This window comes from Bos mutus, chromosome 18, assembly GCF_027580195.1.
Source record: "Bos mutus isolate GX-2022 chromosome 18, NWIPB_WYAK_1.1, whole genome shotgun sequence".
NCBI classification, from domain to species: domain Eukaryota; kingdom Metazoa; phylum Chordata; class Mammalia; order Artiodactyla; family Bovidae; genus Bos; species Bos mutus.
Genome location: NC_091634.1, coordinates 5,145,447 through 5,171,901, shown reverse-complemented (window position 1 = coordinate 5,171,901; position 26,455 = coordinate 5,145,447). Strand labels below are relative to the sequence as shown.

The following is a 26,455-nucleotide window of genomic DNA, read 5'->3' as shown; positions in this document are numbered from 1 at the left end:
GCCTTCCCTGGGCATAAAGTCCCCATTTCAAAATTTACCAGTTGACCTAGAAATGAGTTTCTGCCAGGAACCAGACCATGGTCAGAGGCTCTAGTTAGAAACCACAGATACACTCAGATGCATCATGGGAACTACGTCTTTTCCTTACTGCCAATGGCCAGAGGTAGAGGAAGACCTTTGAATCATCAGTAAACAAGTCGGTGTGAAAGCCTCTGGGCGACTGCTCCCGAGCTTCACTCACCACATCCTGAGCATCCCCCTGGCCCTCGGGGCTCCATCTCCACCCAGCTGTCCACATTTACCAGGGAGAATCTGAGCGATGCCTTCCACACTTGCTGTCTTTCTTGTCCTTGGTGAGTTCTCGCGTGGAAGAAAGCTGGAATTGAGGGGTCTAGCATGGATAGGGCAAAATATCTCATCATTCCTGTCTTCCAGGGCTGGGTCTGAGCCAGAGGAGCAGCACCCAGAAGCGTAAGTCCTTCCTTCAAAGCCCCCAAGTTAGGTTCAGCCACTGTATCTGCTTGAGAACAGCTAGAGGAAAGGCCAGGGACTCTGACTGGCTAGGAAGGCTCACGGCCAGCAGTTGGGTGGATGGTAGGCTGGAAAGGGGGCTTTCTTGGGAACTCCCGCCTCTGATTCCCTTCCAGAGATGCTCTCGAAACCTGCCATCTGGGTCAGACCGAGTTTCATGATCCCAAAGGGAAGATCGGCTACCATCGGGTGTCGGGGAGCTGGCGAGGCCATGGAATACCAACTGCATTTTGAGGGGGGCCTTTCTGCCTTGAAGAGACCGAAGTCATCCCCAGTGATGAACTGGGTGAAGTTCCCCATCCCAGCCATGACCTCTCACACCGCAGGGCAATACAGGTGCTCCTACCGAAGTGGGGAGCTCTGGTCAGAGCTCAGCGACCCTCTGGAGCTGGTGGTAACAGGTAACTGTCCCGTGGTGCAGCTATAGGTCATCTCATCAACCTGAGTCCTCCAGAAAGTCCTCACTTGCTCGTCTCCCTCCATCTCTCCCAAGCCTTGCTCAGATATTAGTTTGTCTCGGGGGCAATGCAGGGGGTTGGTTAATGCCTATGGGATTCTTTAGAGAATTGTCTCTATGTCCTAGAAGCAGATTGGTCTTTAGTTCTTCAGAAAAGAGACTCTAAGATGGATGTTTGTGCCCAGAGGGAATCACCATGGAGTGTCCTTAAAAACAGCACCTGTGATAAGTGAGGGGCACAGGCCCTCACTGCTCACAGAAAGGGCAGTTGAACAGCAGTGCAACTCCAAGGGAGACCTCAGGGACTTCCCTGGTGGTCAGTCCAGTGGTTAAGATTCCATGTTTCCAATGCATGCGATGAGAGTTCAATCCCTGGACAGGGGACCAAGATCCTGCATGCCATGTGGTATGGCCAAAATTTTTTAAAAAATAAAAAATTTAAGTACAGAGACTTCAACTGAACAAATGTGGAACTCTGGACCTGGCTGGCCTTTCAGCGTAGTCTTGAGGCTAGAAGCTCTGTGTTCCTATCAGGCAGGGATTGGATGAGAACCACTCCTAGGGAGATTCCAGACAAATAGTCTTGCTTTTGTGGTTCTTGGGTTCTAGCAGAAGACAGACTATGAGTCAAAGTCAGGAAATTCAAATCAGCTACACAGCATGTGAGGGTGAAATGGCAGTATGGAAAAAGCAAGGTAATTAGGATTGAGGTGGCCAGGTAATCTTGGGTCAGGTGGTTCCCTTCCATTGAGGGATGTGGGTCTCAAGTTTAAGTCAATATCAGAGTCACCTCTGGACTTGCAGAAGCGCAGATGACTTTAGTAAACCCACATTCATGTAAGCAATATTCACAACAGACAAAGGTAGAAACAAGTTTGCCTGCCAGTGAATGAATGGATGAAGAAAATGTGGTCTATTCATACAACTGAACATTATTCAGCCTTAAAAAGGAAGGAAATCCTGACACTTGGTAACTTGAGGATGTTATATTGAGTGAAATAAGCCCACCATCAAAGGATCAATAAGTGTACATTCCACTTAAATGGGGTACTTAAAATAGTCAAATTCAAAGGCATAAAGTAGAATGGTGGTTGCCAGGGTCTGGGGAAAGGGGAAATGAAAAGTTAATGTTTAACATATAGAGTTTCAGTTTTGCAAGATGAAAAGCATTCTGGGGATTAACAGGGATGACAATTGTACAACAATGTGGATGTACTTAATATCATGGGATTATACAATTAAAAATAGTTAAGGTGGTAAATTTATGTATATTTTACTACAACTAAAAGTAGCAATGAGGTTTTAAAGATTTTTTTTTAATGTGGACCATTTTTAAAGTCTTCTCTGAATGTGTTAAAATACTGCTTTGGGATTTATGTTTTGGATTTTTGGCCACCACGAGGCATGTGGGATTTAGCTCCCCCGCCAGGAATAGAACCTGCACCCTCCTGCACTGGAAGGCAGAGTCTCAACCACTGGACCACCAGGGAAGTCCCGCCAAAAAGATTTTAAAACACAGGTGGCTGCCCCTCCCCCAAGTTTCTGATGCAATAGTTCGGGGATAGAGCCTGGAAATTTGCATTTCTAACAAGCTTCCCCAAGATGCTGACATTGCTGGTCCCAAGGACCAAATGCTGAGGACCATTGATGTAGGAAAATTCCCAGAAAGAGATTCCTCTTAACTCTCTTGGCAGCTGGTGGAGGGACTGTCTCAGTCTTGAAGGGAGAATTCAGGGAGGGTGTGTCCATGACCAAGACAAATCTAGGAAATAGAAGAAGAGACCAAGATTCCAAGCAGTGATATCCTGGCCCTAAGGACTAGAGGGACGCTAGGAGATGCAGCAAGCAGGATACAAATGCTCTGTACTGGGATTTCCCTGGTGATCCATTGGTGAAGACTCCACCCTTCAAGTGGAAAGGTTTTGGGTTCGATCCCTGGTGGGAGAACTCTGATCCCATGTGGCACGTGGCCAAAAAAAAAATGAAAAAGATACTCTTAACCTACTTGCCACCTTCTCTCACAGGACTGTATGATACACCCACGCTCTCAGTCGAACCCAGGTCTGAGGTGACCTCAGGAGAGAATGTGACCTTCCATTGCCAGCTGGCAACAGCTACAAGCACGTTCTTCCTGCTCAAGAAGGGACGATCCAGCCGCCCCCAGCTCAGATACGGGAACCTGCGGGCAGAGTTCCACCTGGGCCCTGTGACCCCAGCACATGGAGGGACATACAGATGCTTTGGCTCCTACAACAACCATGCATGGTCTTTCCCCAGCAAGCCTGTGAAGCTCCTGGTCAAAGGTGAGGACCTCCCCCTCAATTTTGCCCCATGTCCTTTCTGGATCTCTAAGTGACCACCAAACAGCGATGAGGATGGCAGCAGAGAGGCAGGTGGGGCGATGCAGAGAAGGTGCTTTGCACCAATGCTCTCATCCACATCGATTCCCAGAGGTCCAGGAGCTAGCGAGAGCATGAGGACCATTGCCACAGAGATGGAGGATGGAGGATTGGGGATGGGGGAGGGAATAGGTGGGAAGACCAGACCCCTTGATCTTCTCCTTGTCTCCAGTGCCAGGAGATGCCGGGGACACCACCTTCGCACCCACTGAGCACACCTCTTCTGGTGAGTAACAGATACTTCTAAACTCAGGGGAAGGACTCAAAGCCTCCCAACCACACTAAAAAGCTGGCATTCGTTCACAATATCCCTTGAGTGCACAGAGCAAGCCATGAACTGCATTTCTGTCAGCCAACCAGACGAAGACCTTGCTTGGATGGCACTCGTAACCTATAGTCAAAGTCGTTGCTGTTCAGTCACTTAGTCAGGTCCAACCTGACTGCAACCCCATGGACTGCAGTGCGCCAGGCTTCCCTGTCCTTCACCATCTCCCAGATTTGCTCAGATTTGTGTCCATGGAGTCGGTGAAGCCATCCAGCCATCTCATCCTCTGGCGTCCCCTTCTCTTTCTGCCCTCAACCTTTCCAAGCATCAGGGAACTCTTAGTTGGGACAAACAGGATCTGGTTCCCCTACCAGGGATCAAAGTCAGGCCCCCTGCACTGGGAGCATGGAATCTTAGTCACTGGACCACCAGGGAAGTCCCTCACACCATCTCTTTTCCTCACTTTCTTTACTCTCTGCAGACTACTGGGACTCCTACGAGTTAACCACAGGGACCCAATCGCAGAAAGGTAAGCTGGCAGCAGGGGCTGTGGGCCCTTAGTAAAGGGGAGAGAGATGGGGTGAGGTGGTCTTGGTAGCTCCCCATGAGCAATCGCTCTGTTCTTCTGACCCAGACCATCTCCTCTGGAATCACATGATCCAGAATCTCATCCGGCTTGGCCTGGCTGTCCTGGTCCTAGTGGCCCTCATGGGGTTCCTGCTTGAAGACTGGCTTCACAGGAGAAAGTCTCAAGAGAGAGCCCATAGGGCTTCACATCGGGGGTGCAGGAGAAGGCTCCGAGCACAGAGAGCCCTGGAAACATGATCAAGAGACCCAGCAGCTGCAGGTGGAGCTGAAAGTGGCCCCAATCTTGGGCTGTGGGAGCTCCGTGTGGAACCCATGGAGGAAGGGAGTTGCTGCAGAGAACTAAGGGAGGACTGCGTGCAGTTGGACAGGAGGAAGATGAAGACGGCACATTTCTCCTGCAGACCAAGCCTGTTGTCTCTTCCAGGTTCAAAGGACTCTTGTGCTTCCTTCCTGCAAGCCAAATTTTCAACCACCCCCATCTTTCCTGAAAACAGCTTTAACATCACGGCCACGGGAATATTTCCTTCTTCCTTTTGTCTTTATCCTTACTTCTTTTTATAAATTTATCTAATTTTAACTGAAAGATAATTGCTTTACAATGTTGTGATAGTTTCTGCCATACATCAACATGAATCAGCCATAGGTATACATAAGTCCCCTCCTTTTTGAACCTCCCTCCCACCTCCCACTCCTCTAGGTAGTCACAGAGCACCATATTGAGCTCCTTGCATCATACAGCAAATTACGACTGGGGATCTCTTATACACATGGTAGTCACATTTCGGTGCTGCTCTCTCAGTTCGTCCCACCCTCTCCTTCCCCTGCTGTGTTCACATGTCCATTGTGTCTGCATCTCTATTCCTGCCCTGCAAATAGGCTCACCAGTACCATTTTTTCTAGATTCCATATATATGCTTTACTATATGAAATTTGTCTTTTTCTGACTTATTTCTCTGTATAACAGGCTCTAGGTTCATCCATCTCATTAGAACTGACTCAAATTCATTCCTTTTTATGGCTGAGTAGTATTCCTTTGTATATATGTACCAAAACTTCTTTATCCATTCATCTGTCGACAGACATCTAGGTTGCTTCCACATCCTGGCTATTTATCCCTCTTTATTCTTTGCTGTCTCTGCAGATGAGAGACATTCAAAATATTTAACCACCAGTACAGAAAATGCATATTTATCAATAGGATTAAGAGCTAAAGAGGTAACAACCCAGTAGCGAAGTCCCACCCATTGCTATTGTAGATGAACCATGACAGGTGTGATATGAAAAGGATACATTTGGGGCAACATCCACAGACTTCAGAGAACCTTTGTCATCCCAAACTAAAAGTGCTTTTAAATTTTTAATTGAAATATTTTTGACATAGAACTCTCTGTAGGTTTAAGGCATTTAATCTGTTGATCTGATACATTAATCTATTGTGAAACAATTGCCATTATAGTGTTAGCCAACACCTCTCTCACATCACATTATCAACATTTCTTTTTTGTGCTTGGAATAATTAAGATCTGGTCTGTTAGCAAGTTTTATGATTATCATGTGACACTGTGGTGTATCATTACCATACTGATCATTAGGGCTCCAGAACTTACTTGTCTACTAGTTTGTTCCCTTAAATGTCATCTCTCCATTTCCTCCACCCACCAGTCTTTAGTAACCACCATTCTGCTCTCTGTTTCTACAAGCTTGGCTTTGTTTTTAGATTCCAACTTTAAGTGATATCACACAGTATTTGTCTTTCTCTGATCTATTTCACTTAGCATAATGCTGTCAAGGTCCATCCTTATTATAAAAAAAATGGGAAGATTCCTTTCTTTCTCATTTTTACTAAATATATCTTTATGTTGGACCATAAAGAAGGCTGAGCACTGAAGAACTGATGCTTTCTAATTGTGGTTTTGGAGAAGATGCTTGAGAATCCCTTGGACAGCAAGGACTTTAGGATCAAACCAATCAATCCTAAAGGAAATCAATCCCAAATATTCATTGGAAGGACTAAGGCTGAAGCTGAAGCTCCAATACTTTGGCAACCTGATGCAAAAGCCGACTCATTGCAAAAGACCCTGATGCTGGGAAAGATTGAAGGCAAAAGGATAAGCAGAGAATGAGATGGTTGGATGGCATCACTGACTCAGTGGACATGAATTTGAGCAAACTCCAGGAGATAGTGGAGGACAGAGTAGCCTGGCATGCTACAGTCCATGGGGCCACAGATTTACAGACGACGTAGTGACTGAACAATCCCAACAAAATCTATATTTTTAAGGGGGCACATTCATCACTCCAGCCCAGGACCAGTGTAACCCATCTTCACTTCTCAAGGCGCCCATGTGCTTGGAGATCCGTTTCTGCCGGTTGATGCTGGTCTCATGGAGATCAGGAAAGGTGAGCTTTGAAGACTGAGAGGGCATCTCATTCTCCTCCCTCAGCTCAGCCTCTCTTCCTTCTTTGTTTACCCCCAGTTTCTTCCATTTTCCCAATTACAACAATAAGACAGGATCTCCGGTCTGCCTTTCCTGTCTACTTTCTTCATCCCATCTCATACAACAGGTGCACTGCAGAATCAGGAAGCAGGGAGAAAGGACGGAATTTGAGCTCCATGAACATCTGTGTTCCTGAGGCAAACTATGTCCTTTCTGTTTTCACCTTCCATTGGCCAAAAGGAGGGGTTGATAACTCCTTCTCAGTAATGCATAAGCTCATGATATCATTCTACAGATTTTTTTTTTTAATTTTAATGTGGACCACTTTTAAGTCTTTATTGAATTTGTTACCATATTGCTTCTGTCTTATGTTTTTTATTTTTTGGCCTCAAGGCATGTGGGATGTTAGCTCCCTGACCCGGGACCGAACCTACACCCCCAGCTTTAGAAGGTGATGCCTTAACCAGGGAAGTCCTCATTCTAGGAATTTATCAGCGCTCCACAGTATTACATCACCATCAGTACCAGAGTTCTCTCACCCTGAGTCAGGAACAGGAACAAAATCTTCAGAGCATGGATATGATCTTTCGGAGAAGGTCCACCCCCTTCCACTCTTCCTGGTCTGTAGATGGGGTGACTGATCGCCCTGACACATCACCCACCTGGGCAAGGCTATACTCTACCCCTTCAGGCTCAGTCCTCAACCACTAGAAACTGGTTCTCACCCCTCACTTCCTCTGAAGCTGTTTTTGTAACCTAATAAATTTCCTGGAACTCTCAGTGGACACCTCTCAGCCCTTATCTTTGCTCTTCTGTTAATTATATATGACCACTTCCTCCTTGAAAAAATCACCTCACTGGCTTTCTCTGACCCCTCCTCCTACTCACTCGGACTCTCCCTACACCACTGGGTTTGGGGGGCTCTCCATGGCCAGAGTTTTGAGGTTCTATGGCGGACTTAGTGTTTCTCTGGACACAAGTCTGGGTTGACTTCATTTAACACCACGGTTTTGATTTCTCTACAATCAGATGCCAAAATCTGTTTCTCTTCTGATTACAGTCACATTGGTGTGGGTAGGGGTGGGGATGGGGAAGTGGGGGGGGGAGTTAGGGCCTCAATATGTATATTCGAGGGGGACATAATTTAGCCCATAGCAGGGACTGTCCTGAGCTTGGTGTTGAGCAGCACCCCTGGCCTCTATCCACTATCTACCCAGACCACCACCCACCTAACCTATTACAACCAGAAAACCTCCATGAGCTGAGTCGAGTGTGCATGTGTGCTCAGTCGTGGCCAACTCTTTGTGACCCCATCGACTGGAGCACACCAGGCTCCTCCTTCCATGGGATTTTCTGGCAAAAATACTGGAGTTAGTTGCCATTTCCTTCTCCCCAGGGGATCTTCTTAACCCAGGGATCGAACCTGTATCTCCTGCATCTCCTGCATTGGCAGGTAGGTTCTTTATCACCATGCCACATGGGAGAAGTCTCCATGAACATTGCCAAATGTCCCCCTGAGGACAAACTGAGGAACTACCCGGTTAAGAACCCCTGGCTTGGAAGGATATAAATAGGGGTGATGGAAGAACGTGGCTGTGATGGGGGAGGGACCTCCATGAGATCCGGTGGTCAGCTAGGTGAGAATGTGTTGACTGTGCTGAGAAGGATGGCCACGTGAAATACTGAAGCGCCTCCCGGACCCTCACCCCCCAGGCAGAAACCACCAGAGGTGCAGGGCTCAAGGCAGAGGAGTGACAGGACACCCTGCATGACTGGGACAGAGCGAGCCAGGGGAAACCCGACTGAAAGGTGAGCCCAGGGGTCTTTATTTTTCATTCTGGTTGCACTGGGTCTTCACTGTGGCACAGGGGCTCTTTGTTATGGCTCGCAGGCATCTCCAGGTGTGGAGCACGGGCTCTAGGGTGTGCAGGCTTAGTTGCCCTGTGGCATGGGGATCTCAGTCCCCCAACCAAGGGTCAAACCCACATCCCCTGCATTGGAGGGCAGTTTCTTAACATGCTTAACACCACCAGAGAAGGACCCAGAAGCGACTTTTGAACCCCAGATTTGCCGTTTGTCATCACCTTGTGCAAAACGAGAGTTAAATAATTATAACTTCAGAGGAGGGACTCGCCTTCCCAAACCTGGATCTCCTGGCTCATACACAGAGCCCTGGAAGAGAGCCCTGGTGAGGTGAACCCCAAAGTCAAGAATTTGCCTCCACTTCGAGGCATCAAGGGGCCCCCACCTTCTCTCTGGGACTCACTAAGGCTCAGCAGGAGGGTGAGAGGAGGAGACATGATTCTGGAACCATCCCGGTCCTCTGGCCCCAGCAGAGCTGAGCTACAATGGGACTGAGGCTGAGGGGGAGGGGTCCAGGAGAGGAACCAGATGGAGAGGGGGAAGCCCATGTAATACCATGAGGCTGAGGTTTTTAACGCCTGTGAAAGGAAGAGTCACGCCCCCACCTAGATCTCTACCCAACCGGGGACCCGTGGGAGGTGCGACATCCTGAAGACAACGCTCGCTCTCCATCTGCTGTGGGGTTTTCAACCTCTGGGTGATGACTGCTGTGGGGCTGTGGTGTGTGCTGTAGAAGGTTTCACAGCACCCTTGGTCTGTGCCCAAGAGAAGCTCAAAGCAGAGCCAGTTGTGACCTCCCACCAAAATCCAGAGTAGTCAAATTCGTAGAGACAAAGTAGATGAATCAGTATAGGGTTTCCTTTTGGGGAGATGTAGACGTCAAGGCTATGGTTTTTCCAGTAGTCATGTATGGATGTGAGAGTTGGACTATAAAGAAAGCTGAGCGCCAAAAAATTGATGCTTTTGAACTGTGGTGTTGAAGTCTCTTGAGAGTCCCTTGGACAGCAAGGAGATCCAACCAGTCCATTCTAAAGGAAATCATTCCTGAGTGTTCATTGGAAGGACTGATGCTGAAGCTGAAACTCCAATCCTTTAGCCACCTGATGCAAAGAACTGACTCATTTGAAAAGACCCTGAGGTTGGGAAAGATTGAAGGCAGAAGGAGAAGGAGATGACAGAGGATGAGATGGTTGGAAGGCATCACCAACTCAACGGACATGAATTTGAGTAAACTCCGGGAGTTGGTGATGGACAGGAAGGCCTGGTGTGCTGCAGTCCATGGGTTTGCAAAGAGTCAGACACAACTGAGCAACTGAACTGAACTGAGACATTCTGGAACTAGATGGTGGTGATGGTCACAATGGTGTGAACACCCTGAATGCTGCGGGGAGCGAGCTCCGCCCCTGGCAAAGGTCTTGAGGAAGGAGGCTTGGCATATGCAAAGGCAGGATCAAGCCTCAGGAGTCTCCCTGGAAATTCTCGAGCATCTACCCCCAAAACCAGAGTCTGCCTACTTTCTACTTTGTGCTTTCACCTACACCTCTGACTTAACGGGGGGCTGTCCCCCACTACCTCTCTCTGAAAAAAGGGTTAGCTTACAGCTCCAGTTAAAAATTCCTGGGTGTGACAGTGTTTCAACCTACAAACTCCTTTGGAAGTCCTCTAGCCTGCCTGAATAGGTTTTTCCGGCCACATGTGATTGCTCAGAGCCTCCCAACTGTGAGAGGCATGAGATGTTCTAAACTGTCTAAATACAGATTCCTTTGAGCAGTTAAAAGATTGAATAGAAATTGTATTGGTGAAGGGATTTTCACTTGTTGGGCCAATGTTTGCTGCTAAGTTTCCATATCCCTTACCTGCTGTGTCCCTGGCAGTGTATTGATTAATATAATTGGTGTAAGTAGTAGCTTTAATGTTTGTAACCTGGGACCCTTGAGTTAATTCTTTTTCTTGTTATAGCCCACCACACCTTTGCTCTGTAGAAATGCAACTTTATCTAATGCTTTTGGAGGGTGGCTCCTGACCAGTCACCTTTAGAGAAAAATAAGTTTTCTGAAGAAAGGGTCTTAAAATGTTAACAGGCCTCCAGGCCAGAAGATGATGCAAATCACCTAAGCTTTTGCATATGATAAGTTTGCAGGAAGAAAGCCTGGCTTACTGCATGACTCTACCCCTTCCCCCATTATCCTCTATGCATAACTTAAGGTATAAAAACTACTTTGGAAAATAAAGTGCGGGCCTTGTTCACTGAAACTTGGTCTCCCCATGTCGTTCTTTCTCTCACCTTCTGGCTGAATTATTCAGCCTCTTTTCTCCACTGAATTTCCTCACTGAGCTATCCTTATTTCAGCCTCTTTTCTTCACTGAATTTTCCTACTGAGCTATCCTCATCCTATTAATCTTTATATCTTTGATAAATATTTAAATATATAGGTCGCCTATGCCATCTCTCCTTCGAATACCCTGGATCAGCCGGGGCTGGACCCCGGCAGAATGCCACTCAACTGTGTACTTTAAGATGATGAAAATGGTAATGTTGATGTGATGTGCATTGCCCCACAATGTTTTAAGTCTCCAGACCTTGCCGGATTGGGGTGGGGGCATGGCAAAATCAGGCTTAGTTGAGGACCACTGTCTTATTCTATAGCAATGAATGGCTAGACTGTAGGCTCTCTCAACCTCAGCACTATTGAAATTCTCGGGGGAGAGGGTAGTTTTTTGTTGTGGTGGGGCTGTTCCGTGCATGGTGAGATATCTACCCACTAAATGTCAGGAGCGCCCCCTCGTTGTAACAACAACAAAAAATACCTACAAACATTGCCCAGTATCCCTGGGTCCCCTAGTGAGAACCACTAATCTTCAATGTCCTAAACTCCATAAGACTTTTTAAAATTTTCTGCACAAAGTGAGCTATAAGACAAGCCACAGGCTTTCCAATTTGTAAGAACTTTGTTTTCAAAACTCAGCCTGCTTCTCAGAGGCCATGCCATATAGGGTCATCGAGTCCTCTTACTGTTTCCTTATTTATAAATAGATAAAAATGACAAGATAGCTGGGAGGGGGATGAAGTGCCACAAAGTGTCCATCATAATGTATTTAAAATACCCAGCAGAGGGTGTGACCCAGACAGTGTCCAACACAACTTCCCTTGATTATGTTTGTATATATTTTTTTTAATGTAAATCCTTCTAAATTCCACATATATGCGTTAGTATACTGTATTGGTGTTTTTCTTTCTGGCTTACTCCAATTAAAATAAATAAAAAATAATTAAAAAATAAAAATGTAAATCCTACCTGTGAGCTTTGTACTCAAGAAGGCAGCTGAATTTGGACTCAATCAGCCTTGCCTCAAATAACCTGAGCACTCCTATCCATACTCAATTCTTCCATCATCTATTCCCTTGAAATCCTTACCTAGACATGTCCCACTAAATACTGGTATCCAAAAGTCTTAAAGTTACTATGGGGGCTTCCCTGGTGGCTCAGTGGTAAAGAATCCACCTGCCAATGCAGGAGATGCAGGTTTGATCCCTGGGTGGGGAAGATTTCCTGGAGGAGGAAATGGCAACCCACTCCAGAATTCTTGCCTGGGATATCCCATGGACAAAGGAGCCTGGTGGGCTAAGGTCCATGGGGTCATAAAGAGCAGACACGACTGAGCACACATGCATAGGGAAGAAAAACAGAAGGAACGCACATAATCATCTCTGAACTTTGTAATATTTTTTCCTAGACTAAGTATGCCAGAAATGAAGTTTACTCTAAATAAGCTGTTGGGTGTGTGAATAAATACAGCATCAAACAAAGTGCTTTGCCTTTTATTATCCTTGTGAGAGAGAACATTTTAACATCAAGTGGGTATGTGACTTGTGTGGATATTCCCAGAAACCAGAGAGTGAAAACCCAGTGTTTAGTTCTACATTCTGATCCAGTGATTGACATGTGGCATTCTGGCCTTCATGAACAAGATGTCTTAGAGATATCGGGTCACCCCCTTTGGGGACACGTAAGAGAAATATCTCAGCGTGTTCAGGAAAAGAAGTCACAACATGAGGATCTGGTTGTTCTGGCATCATTGCATTCGATGGTCAGTCTGGGATTTTTCTCCTTCACATCCTTCAACAGCCTCTGGATTTCCACGGTAGATTTGTCCATCTTCAACCTAAGCGTCTTTAAGGAGCCATGGTTCTGTTTTAAAGCCTTAAGAAGCACCACGATGCCACTCTGTCCCCAGGCGTTCTGGCCCAAGTCCAGTGTTTCCAGGCTCTGGCTGCTGACTAGAGCGGAGGCGAGATGCTGACAACTGAAAGGGGTGATGGAGCAGCCCCAGAGCCTGTAGAGGAAGTAGAGAAAGCCACTCATGTAAGTGTGTTCTTAATGGAGAACCTACTGGGTGGCCAGGCACACCCTTACTCCCTGGGGACCTAGTAGGGAAGACATGAACGTTATTCTCTTCGTGGAGCTTATTTTAGCCACATCAGGTCATGTTGTCTTGAAGACGGGATAACGGTATTAGAATAAAATAAATAGGATTATTAAAACAGAGGAGGGTTAGGTAGATTGGTGGTAGTCCATGAATTCCACATTGGAAAGACGATATGAGAAAAAAGAAGTAGAATACAGAGTGAACCATGATGATAACTGAGCAGGTGGAAGTCAGGATAGCTGAGATGCCAAGTTCACAGGGCAGCAGAAAGAATGGCCCACTATTACACAGAGTGAAGTAAGTCAGAAAGAGAAAGACAAATATCGTATATTAACACATCGATATATACGGAATCTGGAAATGTGGTACTCATGAACCTGTTTGCAGGGCAGCAATGGAGATGCAGACAAAGAACAGACTTGTGGACACAGTGGAGGAAGGAGAGAATGGGACGAATGGAGAGTAGCAGCATTGAAACGTATATTACAGTATGTAAAATTACACAGCCGGTGAGAATATACAATATGACACAGGGAGCTCAAATCCAGTGCCCTGTGATAACCTAGAGGGGTGGGATGGGCTAGCAGGTGGGAGGGAGGTTCAAGAGAGAGGCAACATACATATACCTATGGCCAATTCATGTTCATATATAGCAGAAACAAACATGATATTGTAAAGCAATTATCCTCAAATTAAAAATAAAAGTTTTAAAGTATTCAATAAACAATTTAAAAAAAGAAAGAGTGGCTCATAACTAATTATAGGATCCCATAGACTCTTGTTGGAGAAGGCAATGGCAACCCACTCCAGCATTCTTGACTAGGAAGTCCCATGGACAGAGTCTGAGCCTGGTGGGCTACAGTCCATGGGGTCACTAAGATTCAGACACAACTTAGGAACTGAGCACATAGACTTTTGTAGGCTATTATGTTGGGTAGGCCAAAAGAGTTTATTTGGGTTTTTCTGAAAGCTATTATGAAAAAACCCAAGTGAAAAAAAGCCAACACAAAAAAACCTTCAGATTTTTATCCACAGTGACCCAAGGAAATTTTGTGTCTTGAAACACACGTGCTGTGGCCTGGCTTACAAGCTAAAAGACATCTCAGGGTGATGGGTTGAGACCCAACATCAGGAAATCAAGAATCAAAACCCGCAGACTAGTTCAGAGACAATGGCATAATCTCTATGACACACTGACTGAGGCAAGTCAGAGAAAGACATATCATATGATAATGCTTATATGTGGAATCCAAAGAAATAATACCAAAGGGCCTATGCAAAACAGAAGTTGAGCCACAGATATTGAAAATAAATTATGGTTACCAGAGGGGAAGAAGGCTGCAGGGGTTTAAATTGGGAGCTTGGTATTGATACAGACACACTACTATATATAAAATAGATAATAAGGGCCTACTGGATATAGCACAGGGAACTCTACTCAATACTCTGTAATAACCTATATGGGAAAAGATAACTAAAAAAGAGGGGATATATGTGTAACTGATTCACTTTGCTGTAGAGTAGACATTAGCACAACATTGTAAATCAACTATACTCCAATAATTTAAAAAAAGAAAGAAAACGAGCCATAATGCCATGAAAAGACAAAATTTCAGTTGTTCACTGCTGGCAAAAAAGAAAAACCAAAAATATTTTCAAACATCTTTAAAATGAAGAAAACAACTTACCCTAGACATTTCAGGTTACAATTTGGTTTCTTCAAAGCTTCATAGAGAAAACACAGTCCGGTGGCTATGGGGTTGAAACCCAGGTCCAGGCTGGTGAGGCTGGAGTCTCCCTGGAGAAGCTTTGAGATGTACTTGCAGCCATGTCTGTTTATGTTGCAATGACGCAGTCTGCCAAGACAGTTGTATGAAGAAATTCGATTATCCCTCTGTGACATACACCCTGTGATGTGGCAGTTACGTCCAGCTATTAATACTTATTTTCTATGTCTAGTCACATGCTCTCGGGTAAGCTTGTACGTAAAGACATGCAAATGGAAGGACTTCCCTGATGGCCCAAGAAGAATCTGTCTTGCAATGCAGGGGACACAGGCTCGATCCCTGGTCGGGGGAACTAAGATTCCACATGCTGTGGAGCAACTAGCCCTCCCACCCCACACTGCAACTACGGAGCCTGCGCTCCATGATGCAGCCAAATTAATGCATTAAAAAAAAAAACACGCATGGAATGATGAGTGTTTCCACCCTGCCTAGGTGGTAGAGCGTTCAGCTGGCCTTCATCTGCCCCCTTTCATTTTGGAGAAAAAGACACACACCCGAGATACAGGTTTTCCTTCCATGACAGCATGTCATGCAGGTGAAGGGATCTGGGTTCAGAAGATCTGAGACAGAATGTGAAGCCTCCTTTCTTTCCTGCACAATCAGGTCTTTGGGATTCCATGCTCCTTGTCTCGTGTTTTATTTCAAGCCCTGTATTTGTCCCAGCATAACTCGGTACACCAAAATCTTCACATTCCTGACTTTGAGAGGCTGTGTTTCTCATTAAAACATTGTAGACTCACCAAGAAGCTTAGATGCCTACAAATCCTCCTGACCACAGAGAAAGGTGTTCCCATGATACAACTAGACAGATCTCCCCTGAATACCTTGTGCCCCAAGCATGGCATAATAGCAACAGAGTCTGAAGTGACAAGACAATGAGCAGGTGGATGGTAACTGGACCAAAAGATGCCATGCTCTGTACTGTGTGAGACCCTAAAAAACTCATACTTGAACCTGGGGAGCTTGGGGAGAGGAGCCAAAGCAAAATCTAAAATTCCAAGTTTTGACAGCCTACAAAATGAAGGTTTGGTCAAACAATGCCTTTATGTTTTTAAGATAATGATCGTTGACAACTCGATGTACAAAGATGTGACCATGGGCAAACTCAGTGACTAAACTTTGGTTTTCTAATTAGCTAATATTAGCACAACTGAAATAAAGGTAACTATATCTATATGCAGGTCAGGAAGCAACAGTTAGAACTGGACATGGAACAACAGAATGGTTCCAAATAGGAAAAGGAGTACATCAAGGCTGTATATTGTCACCCTGCTTATTTAACTTATATGCAGAGTACATCATGAGAAACGCTGGACTGGAAGAAACACAAGCTGGAATCAAGATTGCCGGGAGAAATATCAATAACCTCAGATACGCAGATGACACCACCCTTATGGCAGAAAGTGAAGAGGAACTAAAAAGCCTCTTGAGCAAAGTGAAAGTGGAGAGTGAAAAAGTTGGCTTAAAGCTGAACATTCAGAAAACGAAGATCATGGCATCCGGTCCCATCACTTCATGGGAAATAGATGGGGAAACAGTGGAAACAGTGTCAGACTTAATTTTGGGGGGCTCCAAAATCACTGCAGATGGTGACTGCAGCCATGAAATTAAAAGACGCTTACTCCTTGGAAGCAAAGTTATAACCAACCTAGATAGCATATTCAAAAGCAGAGACATTAGTTTGCCAACAAAGGTTCATCTAGTCAAGGCTATGGTTTTTCCTGTGGTCACGTATGGATGTGAAAGTTGGACTGTGAAGAAGGCTGAGCGCCGAAGAACTGATGCTTTTGAACTGTGGTGTTGGAAAAGACTCTTGAGAGTCCCCTGGACTACAAGGAGATCCAACCAGTCAATTCTGAAGGAGATCAGCCCTGGGATTTCTTTGGAAGGAATGATGCTAAAGCTGAAACTCCAGTACTTTGGCAACCTCATGCGAAGAGTTGACTCATTGGAAAAGACTCTGATGCTGGGACGGATTGGGGGCAGGAGGAGAAGGGGACGACAGAGGATGAGATGGCTGGATGGCATCACTGACTCGATGGATGTGAGTCTGGGTGAACTCCGGGAGTTGGTGATGGACAGGGAGGCCTGGCGTGCTGCGATTCATGGGGTCGCAAAGAGTCGGACACGACTGAGCGACTGAACTGAACTGAACTGATGGCATGTGCTTGTAAGGATTTTTTTTAATTCTTGTAAAATTTAGTAGAATACCTGATGCACAGTAAGTACTAAGTATCAGACATTTTTTGTTGATTAGACACCTAAATCAACTCTGCCTTTAGAACAGGAAAGTCTAATGTAAGTGCTGCAATATTTAAGACAGACAACCAGCAAGGACCTACTGTACAGCACAGGGAACTCTGCTCAGTGTCGTGCAGCAGCCTAGATGGGAGAGCAGTTTGGGAGAATGGATACATGTGTATGTATGGCTGAGTCCCTTCACTGTTCACCTGAAACTATCACAGCATTGTTAATTGGCTATAACCCCCAATATGAAATAAAAAGTTTTGAAAAAAACTATCACAACATTGTTAGTTGGCTATATTCCAATATAGAATAAAGTTTAAAAGTAAAAATCTAGGAGGCTAGATGTCATGTTAAGCAGTCTTACAATAAAATTAGTAATCACAATGAAAATGATAATACATTTTTAAAAATGAAAATGATGAAGTCTTAAAAATTAAAAAAAAACAGCAATCTGTGTGACATCATACAGGAAGTTTTATATTCTTCTAATGAACACTATTGAGGGAGAAATGACATTTTCCTTTTCTCTCTCTGTCACTATAAACTGAATTTCTGATTCTGCTTTCCAGTCTTAAACCCTACTGTGTAACTCAATCCACTCCTAATTACTGGCAGATTTCATGCGAATTTTCAGAATATACACAGAACATCAGGCCTGAGAATTAACTGCTTATGTTGAATTCTCAGGAGAAAGAGGCTGGCAGGTCAACCTTACTCTTTAAAAACATGCAGGCATTAGCATCTGTTTCTACCTGTTCTTTTCCTAATTTCCACCAGGATCTTGCTGCTTTCATTCAAGAGGAATTATCAAGTGCTCCAGGGTCTGTCCTACGTGAATCCAGGTGTGTATGTATACATACAACACACAGACACACACACACACAGAAGCCAGCAGGGACTTACACCAAAGTCTGCAGCTGACATTCAGGGTAACGCAAGCCCTCGCACAGAATCTTCACCCCGCCATCCCCAAGGTCATTCTTGGCCAAGCACAGGTGGGTCAACCTCTGGTTGACAATCAAAGCAGAAGACAGCTCCTTACAACAGGCTTGTGTAAGCTGACAGTTCTCCAACCTGTGAAAAAGCACCACATACGTGGTAAGACATTTCCAAAGTTCAAACTTCTCAGCTGACAGCCCTTCTTGAGAGTCCCCACCTGCTCTATCCTATGCTAGTGATCAAAGCCCGAAGGACCAGGAATGAGAGAAAGGCAGGCAAACTTCCCTGGTGGTCCAGTGGTTAAGACTCTGCACTCCCAATGCTAGGGGCCCGGGTTCGATCCCTGGTCAGGAAACTAAGATTCCACACGCTGTAAGCAACTAAGACCTAGCACAGCCTAGTTAATTAATAATATTTTTTAAATGTGGGCTTCCCTGGTGGCTCAGTGGTAAAGAATCCACTTGCCAATGCAGGAGATGTGGATTTTATCCCTTGGAAGATGCCCTGGAGGAGGGCATGGCAACCCACCCCAGTATTTTTGCCAGGAAACACCCATGGACAGAGGAGTCTGGTCGGCTATAGTCCATTGGTTGCAAAGAATCAGACATAACTGTGTGCACACACACACACACACTTTTTTTAAGCATGCATCACCCACCTGGGACCAAAAAAGGGAATCAGGGCTCTCCCCCAGTAAGAAGTCCCATAAGATTTGCCCTGTAAGTCTGGTCTTACCACTGCTCTTCTCTATGTGACTCCAGACCTAAGATGAAGATGCTCCCTGGGAAAAGAGGGACTTACGACAATTTCTGCAGGACGCACTTCGGGTGTCTCAGAGTCAAACACAGCAATTTGACACCCTCATCCAGGAACTCACTGGCCGTGAGATCCAGGCATTTCAGGGACTGGTTGACTTTGAGCGCCGAGGAGAAGTCAGCCCACTGCTGAGTGGTGTCAGAACAAGACCCCAACCTGTGGGATAAATGGGGGCAAGTCATTCTTCTGGGAGGGCAGAGACCCTGTCAGCTTATTATCCTTCCCTGAAGACTCTACCTCTGACTCTCATCTCATTCTACTCCAACACGTGTCAAACCCTGGCCTGAAACAGAGCTCCTTTATTTCCTCAAGTATCTCCATGCCCATTGGGTCAGCACACAGCCTCATCGCTAAGAAGAGAGAAACTCCATGATACAATTCTGTGTGAAGTTTTGCCAACGTGGTCTGCTATTTTCTCAAACCCCACCTTTTACATCATCATTTTTCTTGAACTAAGTCTGTCCTAATTCCACTTAATATTTTTTAATCAATCTTTATTAGAATATAGTGGCCTCTATGATGTTATATTAGTCTATTGTATGACAAAATGAATCAATGACACATATCCATATATTCTCACCTTCCACTTAAATTTAAACATGATTCTAATAGAAAAAAGTTGATGCCTGATACTCAAACTTCAACTTCAGAAGTTATTAGGGAATATGCTAACTAAAACAAGGAGGAACAATTGAATACTTAGGCAGCTGGGTCCAAAGTTTGAAGTTTGTGTTGCCAGAATAATTGGAAACTTCTGTGGATCAAAATGAATATGATACAGCTATTTTAGAGAACATCGGGGCAATCCATTAATCCATCACATGGGGTCTGAAGCTCAGCTGCTCTTGTAGATACAGATCAGAATACAGGACTTTAGGACAAGCTTGTTTGAATCATGGCTCTGCCCCTTACTACATTCGCAATATTTACAAGTTTTTGTTGTTATTGCTCAGTCGGTAAGTCATGCCTGACTCTTTCAGACTTCAGGAACTGCAGCACACCAGGTTTCCCTGTCCTTCACTATCTCCCAGAGTTTGCTCAAGTTCACAAGTTAGTTGAACTTTTTAATATTCTTTTTTTCTTTCATCTGTACTTTGGGGAGAGAGGATACCTTTTAGGTCAATCAAATAAAGAATATAATCAATCCATACTCTGCCTACTAGAATATATGTCATAAGTAAACCTGGAGCTCTTAAAAACCAGTGCCTTTCCTCCCTCAAAGTTTAACCTATAAAAAGGACACTGTAAGTTAACTTAAATAATTTGAATACAAGGCAAAATGTAAAGTGTCTCAAGTCAATGAGCAAAACTAGGAGACTGTGTACCAGCCATTTGTCATTTTGAAGATTTGGTAATCCACTTAGAAACATCATTTATTGAGGGCAGGAGGAGAAGGGGACAACAGAGGATTAGATGGTTGGATGGTATCACCAACTCAATGGACATGAGTTTGAATAAGCTCCTGGAGTTGGTGATGGACAGGGAAGCCTGGCATGCTGCAGTCCATGGAGTCACAAAGAGCTGGACACAACTGAGCAACTGAACTGAACAGAGTAATAGATTTTTTTTCTAATTTAATGAAATTCTGAGTGTTTCTTTGCATTCAGGGCTTACTAGTCAGTCCAGAAGACTAGCTGGCTGGGGGAAGATTATTGGCTGACATACCATCAATATTCTATTAATATCTGGGAATATGCTCCCCTGTTTAGCATGGTGCCCGATCAGCATAGCAATCTGCTGTTTTGTTCAGAACTCACAGCATCCTTATGCTGAGGACAGCAATGACATGAGATCTACCTCAGATACTGAAGATTGCATCTAGGATGTTTCAGGATCTCACACAACAGCAGCAGCAGGATCTTATCACCACGGACACTGCCTTCCAGAACCAGGTGTGTCAGAGTCTTCTTACCAATGAAAGCCAGACAGAAGTCCCGGTAAGCACTGGCAGGAGAGACATTTTTAATCCTGAAAGTGAAAGTGTTAGTCACTCAGTTGTGTCCGACTCCTGCAATCCCATGGACTCTACCTTGCCAGACTCCTTTGTCTATGGGGTTCTACAGGCAAGAATACTGGAGTAGGTAGCCATTCCCTTCTCTAAGGGAATCTTCCTGACCTGGGGATAGGGAATATAAAAAGAAGGGGTTCTGTTTTGTGTGTTGTAGATGGATGGTGCTGGGAACACAAAGTACAAGGATAAGTCACAAGTCAAGATTGGGATAGGGAGACATTTCATGCAAAGATGGGGTCAATAAAGGATAGAAATGGTATGGACCTAACAGAAGCAGAAGATATTAAGAAGAGGTGGCAAGAATACACAGAAGAACTATACAAAAAAAGATCTTTATGACCCAGATAACCATGATGATGTGATCATTCACCTAGAGCCAGACATCCTAGAATGAGAAGTCAAGTAGGCCTTAGGGAGCATCACTATGAACAAAGCTAGTGGAGGTGATGGAATTCCAGTTGAGCTATTTCAAATCCTAAAAGATGATGCTGTGAAAGTGCTGCACTCAATATGCCAGCAAATCTGGAAAACTCAGCAGTGGCCACAGGACTGGAAAAGGTCAGTTTTCATTCCAAACCCAACGAAAGGCAATGCCAAAGAATGCTCAAACTACTGCACAATTACACTCATCTCACATGCTAGCAAAATAATGCTCAAAATTCTCCAAGCCAGGCTTCAACAGTACGTGAACCATGAACTTCCAGATGTTCAAGCTGGATTTAGAAAAGGCAGAGGAATCAGAGATCAAATTACCAACATCCATTGGATCATCAAAAAAGCAAAGAGAATACCAGAAAAAAACATCTACTTCTGCCTTACTGATTAAGCCAAAGACTTTGACTGTGTAGATCACAACAAACTGTGGAAAATTCTGAAAGAGATGGGAATACCAGACCACCTGACCTGTCTCCTGAGAAATCTGTATACAGGTCAAGAAGCAACAGTTAAAACTGGACATAAAACAACAAACTGGTTCCAAATTGGGAAAGGAGTACATCAAGGCTGTATATTGTCACCCTGCTTATTTAACTTATATGCAGAGTACATCACACAAAATGCCAGGCTGGATGAAGAACAAGCTGCAATCAAGATTGCCGGTAGAAATATCAATAACCTCAGATATGCAGATGACACCACCCTTATGGCAGAAAGCAAAGAAGAACTAAAGAGCCTCTTGATGAAAGTGAAAGAGGAGAGTGAAAAAGTTGGCTTAAAACTCAACATTCAGAAAATGAAAATCATGGCATCTGGTCCCATCACTTCATGGCAAATAGATGGGGAAACAATGGAAACAGTGACAGACTTTATTTTCTTGGGCTCCAAAATCACTGCAGATGGTGATGGCAGCCATGAAGTTAAAAGACGCTTGCTTCTTGGAAGAAAACCTATGACCAACCTAGACAGCATATTAAAAAGCAGAGACATTACTTTGCCAACAAAGGTCCATCTAGTCAAAGTTATGATTTTTTCCAGTAGTCAGGTATGGATGTGAGAGTTGGACTATAAAGAAAGCTGAATGTTGAAGAACTGATACTTTTGAACTGTGGTGCTGGAGACAACTCTTGAGTCCCTTGGACTGCAAGGAGATCAAACCAGTCAATCCTAAAGGAAATCAACCCTGAATATTTATTGGAAGGGCTGATGTTAAAGCTGAAACTCCTGTACTTTGGCCACCTGATGTGAGGCACTGACTCCTTGGAAAAGACCCTGATGCTGGGAAAGATTGAAGGCAGAAAGAGAAGGGGATGGCAGAGGATAAGATGGTTGGATGGCATCACTGACTCAATGGACATGAGTTTGAGCAAGCTCCAGGAGTTGGTGATGGACAGGGAAGCCTGGAGTGCTGCAGTCCATGGGGTCACAGAGAGTCAGACACGACTGAGTGACTGAACTGAACTTACTTGTAGAATTAGTCAATGGAGTGATATGTGGAAAGAAGAGAAGGACAGACCACTAGGGGAAGCAGTATATGATGATGAGAAGGAAGATGGAATTCGATGGTAAAGGGTTTGATGCTCTTTGCTTATGCTGATCTTCTGAGAAACTCTCTCTATCCTTTTTTTTTTATTGTAGGGGAACAAAATTTGTCACCCCAAAATGTCTCTTTGATGTGAAGATTATTTCAAGTTGAGAATAAACAAGAACTGAAAACACTTGGGAAGACATTTTGATCTTTCCCCTAACTTCCTGAAGAATTTAGATAGTTCTGTTCCTGTAACCAAGCTTCCTTTGGTGGCTCAGTGGTAAAGAATCCACCTGCCAATGCAGGAGATACAGATCTGATCCTTCGTCTACCAAACATTTGATTTCCATCTCCAAGTGATTTGCCTTCCTCCCCTTTGAAGTCCCAAACCACAACCCTTATTATCCTTTATTCTCTTTAACAGAAGGTTGTAGTTAACATGAAGATTTCAGTCACTGGGGTAGTTGCTCAGTTTTTCTGGGTCTCTCCCATGTATAGATGCTATTAAATGTTTGATTTTCTTTTCCTAATCTGTCTCATATCAATTTCATTTTCCAACCAGCCAGAAGTATAGAGAGAATTTTCTTCCTCTCAGACAGTATTATGTCCTTTATTTCTTTCAGCATTAAGTCCACACACAGCTTTTCCTCCTCCTCAATGCCTGACTTTTTCTGGAAAAAAAATAAATCACTTCCTACCATATCCCCATGTAGTCATTTGCATTTCCATACACAGTTTTCATTCAAGCTACAGTAAGTTATGGACTATAAGTCAGCAAATAAGTTACAGACTCCTTGAACATATGGACCATTAAAGGCTGCATGGAGGACTTCTCCAGTGGTCCAGTGGTCAAGAATCCACCTGCCAGTGCAGGGGACGCAGGTTTGGTCCCTGGTCCAGGAACACTCCACATGCCATGGGACAACTAAGCCCACGCACCACAACTCCTGAGCCTGCACTCTAGAGCCCATGCTCTGCAACAAGAGAAGCTACTGCAATGAGAAGCCCCAGATCTGCACAACTAGAGAAAGCCTGTGAAGCAACAAAGACCCATGATAGCCATAAATAAGTAAATCTTTTTTTTTTTAAGGCAACTATTCCAATTCTTTGTATTCTGACCACCTGACTGGATGGAGCCTGATTTGACATTCCAATACTGCTTTCACATTTTAAATGCCCATTGCAATCCATCCTAAAGGAAATCAGTCCTGAATATTCATTGGAAGGACTGATGATGAAGCTGAAACTCCCATACTTAGGCCACCTGATGCAAAGACCTGACTCATTGGAAGAGATCCTGGTGCTGGGAAAGATTGAAGGCAGGAGAAGGGGACAACAGAGGCTGAGATGGTTGGATGGCATCACTGACTCAATGGACATGAGTTTGAGTAAACTCTGGGAGTTGGTGATGGACAGGGAGGCCTGGCGTGCTGCAGTCCATGGGGTTGCAAAGAGTCAGACGTGACTGAACTGAACTGAACTGCAGGATCAGCTGCCACTTACACAACTTTCTGGAGATGACAGGTGACATGGGTTATCTGCTCGCAAAGAATCCTCACCGAGGAGTGACTCAGGAAGCTTTCCTTCACATCCAGAAAGTTCAGGTTCTCATTTGAACTGAACACAGAGCAGAGATCTGCCCAGAGTTGGAGAGAATGATGGTCATGCTGTGACCTAGGAGAAAAGCACAGACAGGAAAGTCTATGAAAGAGAACCATCAACAAAAGGGCAGGGGTGGTGGAAAAACTGGTGAGCTCTTCAAAAGGTACAAACATCTGGTTGTAAGATAACAAAGCCCTGGGATGTAATGGATGGCATGGTGACTATATATGAAAACAAAATTTTTGAAAAGAACTGGCAGGGGAGGAAATTATATGAGATGTCTAGAACATGCGAGCCCACATGTCAACAATGACACTAAAAGTAAGGTTCCAAAGCCCCCATTCCTCATCTGAATATCGTGTTTCTCAGCTTTAATGGTGACACGGCAGGAAGAAATTTCAGTGAGAACTCAGACCCTAACCCAGAAGGAGTCATAGGAGACTCTGTCCTCTTCCTAAAACAGTGTGAAGCTGAAGATGGGAGAACTAGGAAAGTAAAACAACAACAACAACTGAGTTCTTACGTTTCATTCTGAGGGTCTGATTTCAATGCGGGATCATTCTCCAGGAATATCTTCTTTCCTACCTGGAGTGAGATCTTCTGTAAGTTGGCACAATGTTTAAGGCAGAAGGAAGACTGCATCATTTCGGATGTATTCATCAAGTGAATGGACATCTCCTTGACATGGGCCATGGCATCTTTCACGAGCTGCTCCTCCTGAGACTCGTACAGACAGCTCAGAACCTCCTTCGTGTCCGTCACCGAGAAGGATTTCTTCCCATGGGGCATCAGTGTGTATTTCAGTAGCTCCCGCTTGATCTCCGTTGATACCAGACAGCCGAAAGTCGTCTCCAGCTCCATGGCCCTTCTTTCGTTGCAGAGGCCAAACAGGAAGTACCCGACGTGAGTCAGGCTGGGGTTCTTCAGCCTTTCCTCCTTGGACAGCAGTTTGCCCACATCCCCAGTGTGCCACCGGCGGCCGCCCAGCCCTTCCTCCTCTTGCTCTTCTGGCTCCAACACATAGAACATGGCGGCCAGAAACTGCTGGACGCTGAGATGGATGAAAGAGTAGCAGGCCTCACCGTCTTCGCTCTTCTGGAGAATATTCCCGTCCAGGAAAGGACAGAGGGCAGACGGGTCCACGCCAAGTCGCCTGAGGTCTTCCCCATCGAACACAGAGCTCTGCGTCCACACGCCCTCAGCAGCCAAGAGGCACAGGGGCTTGAGCGGAGCCTGGAGGCCCCGCCTGGGGCCGCCGCCATGCGGCGGGGTGAAGCGGCTGCAGAGGAAGCGCAGGAACAGGGCCGTGGTGGTCCTGCAGGTGGCGGCGGGGTCCTCCCCCCTCTCCATCTGCTGTCTCAGGCAGGTGCAGACCATCCAGCACACGGAGGGCGCCGAGCCCAGCTGGAACAGAGCCGCGTTGTTCTTCATCAAGTCGAAGGCTCGCAGGGCCTGACTCTCCTCTTCAAAGTGTTTCAGGAAATACGCCTTCCGGTCCTCCTCCAAGAAGCCCTCCATCTCTATGAAGAGCGGCTGTTCTGTTAAGAGCCGCAGCTCCCTCAGGGCTCCCGGTCGGGTGGTGATGAGTAAGGTGGCCTTGGGTAGCATCTTTCTCTTCAGTAAACTCCCCAGGAGGACGGGCACCGGCTTCTGCTTCTTCCAGTCGCCACATATGTCGTGGATGAGCGCCCCCGAGGGGACCTTCAGCTCATCAAAACCATCGAGGATGAGCAGGACTTTCTGTGCCTGGGCCAGGATTGCTGGTATGTCCTCCTGCACATGTGGCCAGTTGGCAGATATCAGCTCTGCAAAGGTGCACGTCCGCCTGTGGTTGAGCCCCTTGCAGCTGAGGTAGAAGGCAGAGTTGGAGGTCTCTGCCAGGTCATCCTGCATCCAGTCCAGCATCAGCTCCTTGGCCCGTGTGGTTTTCCCGACGCCAGCAGGACCATAGAGCACCATCGTGAGTGGGGTGGACTGTGTGGGTGCCTGCGGGTTCAGGTATGTTATCAGCTTGGGGCTTCTCTGGGTAATGTTGTAGTGGAAACCACCGTCATCTCCTGACCACAGTATATCCTTCCAGACGGAGAATTTCTCCATCGTGTTTGTGTATCTCCTCTTCGC

At 45.3% G+C, this 26,455-nt stretch overlaps 2 protein-coding genes and 1 non-coding gene across 7 annotated transcripts; 2 read left to right on the top strand and 1 right to left on the bottom strand.

Annotated features, from left to right (window-relative positions):
* The first annotated feature begins 211 nt into the window (after nucleotides 1-211).
* On the top strand, nucleotides 212-18,780 carry LOC102279773 (natural cytotoxicity triggering receptor 1). Of its 5 annotated transcripts, XR_011467597.1 has the most exons (11): nucleotides 212-353; nucleotides 436-471; nucleotides 648-932; nucleotides 3,013-3,291; nucleotides 3,560-3,613; nucleotides 4,134-4,181; nucleotides 4,665-6,640; nucleotides 8,075-8,131; nucleotides 8,392-8,487; nucleotides 17,781-17,845; nucleotides 18,704-18,780. XR_011467597.1 is itself a non-coding variant. In XM_070387199.1 (7 exons), exons 1-7 carry the CDS (start codon nucleotides 320-322, stop codon nucleotides 4,799-4,801), a joined length of 873 nt encoding a protein of 290 aa, XP_070243300.1. In that variant the 5' UTR covers nucleotides 212-319; the 3' UTR covers nucleotides 4,802-7,680. The 5 variants fall into 5 exon arrangements, 2 of the variants coding, with proteins under 2 accessions (XP_070243300.1, XP_070243298.1); XR_011467596.1 differs by having other exon boundaries at nucleotides 8,075-8,487; XR_011467595.1 differs by lacking the exons at nucleotides 17,781-17,845; nucleotides 18,704-18,780 and having other exon boundaries at nucleotides 8,075-12,004.
* Nucleotides 12,365-26,455, bottom strand: LOC102280613 (NACHT, LRR and PYD domains-containing protein 2). Its single transcript, XM_005906253.2, has 7 exons — nucleotides 24,858-26,455; nucleotides 24,236-24,406; nucleotides 20,556-20,726; nucleotides 18,744-18,914; nucleotides 17,907-18,077; nucleotides 14,658-14,825; nucleotides 12,365-12,876 (listed from the first exon to the last, which is right to left on the bottom strand). Exons 1-7 carry the CDS (start codon nucleotides 26,429-26,431, stop codon nucleotides 12,573-12,575), a joined length of 2,730 nt encoding a protein of 909 aa, XP_005906315.2. The 5' UTR covers nucleotides 26,432-26,455; the 3' UTR covers nucleotides 12,365-12,572.
* TRNAG-CCC (transfer RNA glycine (anticodon CCC)) lies at nucleotides 18,225-18,297 on the top strand. The gene has a single exon. It is a non-coding gene; the product is annotated as a tRNA-Gly (tRNA).